Source organism: Drosophila arizonae, chromosome 5, assembly GCF_054131065.1.
Source record: "Drosophila arizonae isolate 15081-1271.41 chromosome 5, UAZ_ARI_1.0, whole genome shotgun sequence".
NCBI classification, from domain to species: Eukaryota; Metazoa; Arthropoda; class Insecta; order Diptera; family Drosophilidae; genus Drosophila; species Drosophila arizonae.
Genome location: NC_142925.1, coordinates 13961217 through 13964031, shown reverse-complemented (window position 1 = coordinate 13964031; position 2815 = coordinate 13961217). Strand labels below are relative to the sequence as shown.

The 2815-nt window shown below is 42.7% G+C and overlaps 1 protein-coding gene across 1 annotated transcript; it reads right to left on the bottom strand.

Annotated features, from left to right (window-relative positions):
* Positions 1-17: 17 nt before the first annotated feature.
* Positions 18-2805, bottom strand: LOC108615334 (uncharacterized). Its single transcript, XM_018009764.2, has 3 exons — positions 2566-2805; positions 1215-2480; positions 18-1149 (listed from the first exon to the last, which is right to left on the bottom strand). Exons 1-3 carry the CDS (start codon positions 2614-2616, stop codon positions 430-432), a joined length of 2037 nt encoding a protein of 678 aa, XP_017865253.1. The 5' UTR covers positions 2617-2805; the 3' UTR covers positions 18-429.
* Between the last annotated feature and the right edge of the window lie 10 nt (positions 2806-2815).

The window sequence follows — 2815 nt, the reverse complement described above, 5'->3', positions numbered from 1 at the left end:
GTTGAAAGCAACGTCAATTCATTGTTATATACTTATTTAATTTTTTTTTTTATGAAATACACATTGATAACATCAATAAATATAAAATATGTTAACTTATTTATAATAACAAATCACATAATTTAATGTTTTTCTTTAAATTTCATAAATTTTTGTTTGAAAATCACAGCTACTTAATCCATGTTTAACACCTAAATTTGGCTTAGATAAAAATTAGTTACATTCTAATTGCTTGGTGGACATTTAACGAGCATATTGTTCATATCTTTGTGCGATATATATATATAGTATATATATACTTTACAAGTGCCATTTCTATATTCTAATTCACGTTCAATTCGATTTGCCTTTTAGGCTAAATTTTGACTAGCGAAAATTGTATAATTGAAAATAATATAGAATAAATACAACGAAAATTGCAATAAAATATCAGCAATCGAGTCGCTTCTTCAAGCGAAAGAATTCGGCATTATCGATGCTATTCATATTGTCCATATGCAGATTGCGAAGTGTGCGCATGTCCGCCAAGCGATCCTCGATATCCGTATACATGCGACGGCAACGATAGATGGACAATGTCTCCAAGCATTCACAGTTCACAATTATAGAGTCGATCGTGTGATCCGTCAACTGGCTGCAGCCGCTAATGTCCAGCGAGCGTAGCCGTTGCAGTCTCTCCGTAATTATCTTAATGCCTTGATCGCTGATGTTATAGCAGTCGGATAGATCGAGTACCTCAATGGCTGGGCAGTTGTTGACTAAGGCTTCCATGCCCAGCAGTGAAATTTGCTGGCAATTCGAGAGCAACAGTTTGCTGAGCTCAATGTGCTTGAGGCCATATTTCAAAGAAACATCGCTGATTTTATTGCATCCCCGCAGATTGAGCGATCGCAATCCGCGCAGCTCTTGTATGTTGTGGCCCTCGAAGTCCTCCTCGTTGATCAGATTCATCTCGTAGGCCGCAAACATTGCCTGCTTTCGTTTCGCATCCCGCACAATCTCCTCCTCCGCCTTGCTGCGCAACGATATCTTGATCGACTGCAACGAGCCGCTGAATCCATCGGACGGTGGGTAGCTGTTTCCTATAGCAGAGCTGCGATTCAGCTCTAGCTTAGCTATATTGATGCCAGTCAAAGCGGCATCTGTTAACTAAAAGAAAATAGTAATCAGTCAATAAATTATGCCTAGGAACTCCCTTTATATTCTCCACTCACCCGACAACAGCTCTCGAGCGAGAGCTCTCTCAACCAGCACAGCTGTTGGATTATGAGCTGCATTACCTCATCTGTGACAGCATTGACGCAATGATTGAGATGCAGCGTGCGTAGAGCGTGCAGATTCCTGGCTATTGACTTGATGGACTCCTCACAGATGGTCAGATAAGAGACGTTCAGCTCCTCGAGGACATTATTCTCTGCACTAGCGATGCCCTCTATTATCCCACTGCTATTGATGCCATCGCAATTGGATATATCGAGCAGGCGCAATCGAGACAAATTGCGTAAGCTTGCAGCGCCTGTATTCGAGATGCCGGCACATGCATTGATCTTCAATTCCTGCAGCAAGGGATTTGCCTGAACGATTACCGCCACGCAATCATCATTCAGGCACATCGTCGACGACAGATCCAGAACTCTCAGTTGAGCTTGAGTGTAGAGAAAGCTGCGTATGGTCGAGGCATTCAGTTGCCTGCAGCCCGCCAAATAGAGGCGTCGCAGCTGCAGCCCGGGCTGAGCCTGTTCGTCGGCCTTGCTCAGCTCAATAAGAGCCATTAGCGAGTGGCCGATGAGCGTGTGACTGAAGTCGAGAGTGTGCAGGACTCTCCGCTGCTGGCTGATCACATTTTGTATGTATTTGAATGTCAGCACCGATTCACTGGGCGTGCTGGGCTCGTTTGGATAGAAGCGTCGATGGATGGCGTTGTGAAAGGAGATCTGACAGCCGGACATATTCAGCAATTCCAAATTGGGCATTAGGGCTGTTAATCTCAGTAGTATAGCATCGGTTAGATATTGATTTTTGCATATTGTCAATTCTCTGATACCAGCCAAATGTGCTGATATCTCATTCAAGTCACACGAATTGCTATCCAAAAACGTGGCGGACATGAACAAAGGCAAACATCGTGTCACCGAAAGGATTTGCAGATGGGGCAACAGGCTCAATATGCCATAGAATTGTTTGTCATTCAGGTCGACATTATCCAGGCTCAAGGAGTGCGCCGACTCGCCAATGAATGTCATCAGCTCCTGCACCTGACCCAGCGTCACATCCTCGAACAGAAAGTGTCGAAATCGTCGCTCACATCGCATCAAATCTAACGCAGGACTATGTTGATCCGATAAAACAATCTTCGAGAAGCGTACGCGGGTGCGTGCGATGAATTCAGTATGATATAGAGCGCTTCTCCAACGTTGACAGGTCGTGCCAGCTGCCAACAAATCCGAATAGCCCAGATATTTATATATATGCAGAACAATCTGTATCAAATATCAAAATCATTTCATTCATCAGCTGACTTTCGGTCACGAGGAACAGAAACTGCTTTTTAAACAATGGGCATACCTCTAGGGGCAGATCACTATAGCTGTAAAGGCAATAGTCCAAGGACGTCATTCTATAGGTATATATATATTTATATATATAAATATATATATAATTTTTAATTCCGAATTCCAAGCCCCAATAAACTAACTTTTAGTTCGACTAGACCAACACTAAACCAACTAGAACTATTAGGCAATGTGACCGTTTGGTATATTGCAAGAAATACCACACATTGCCATTGATGGTACTCCTAAAAGAAATTTTTAAA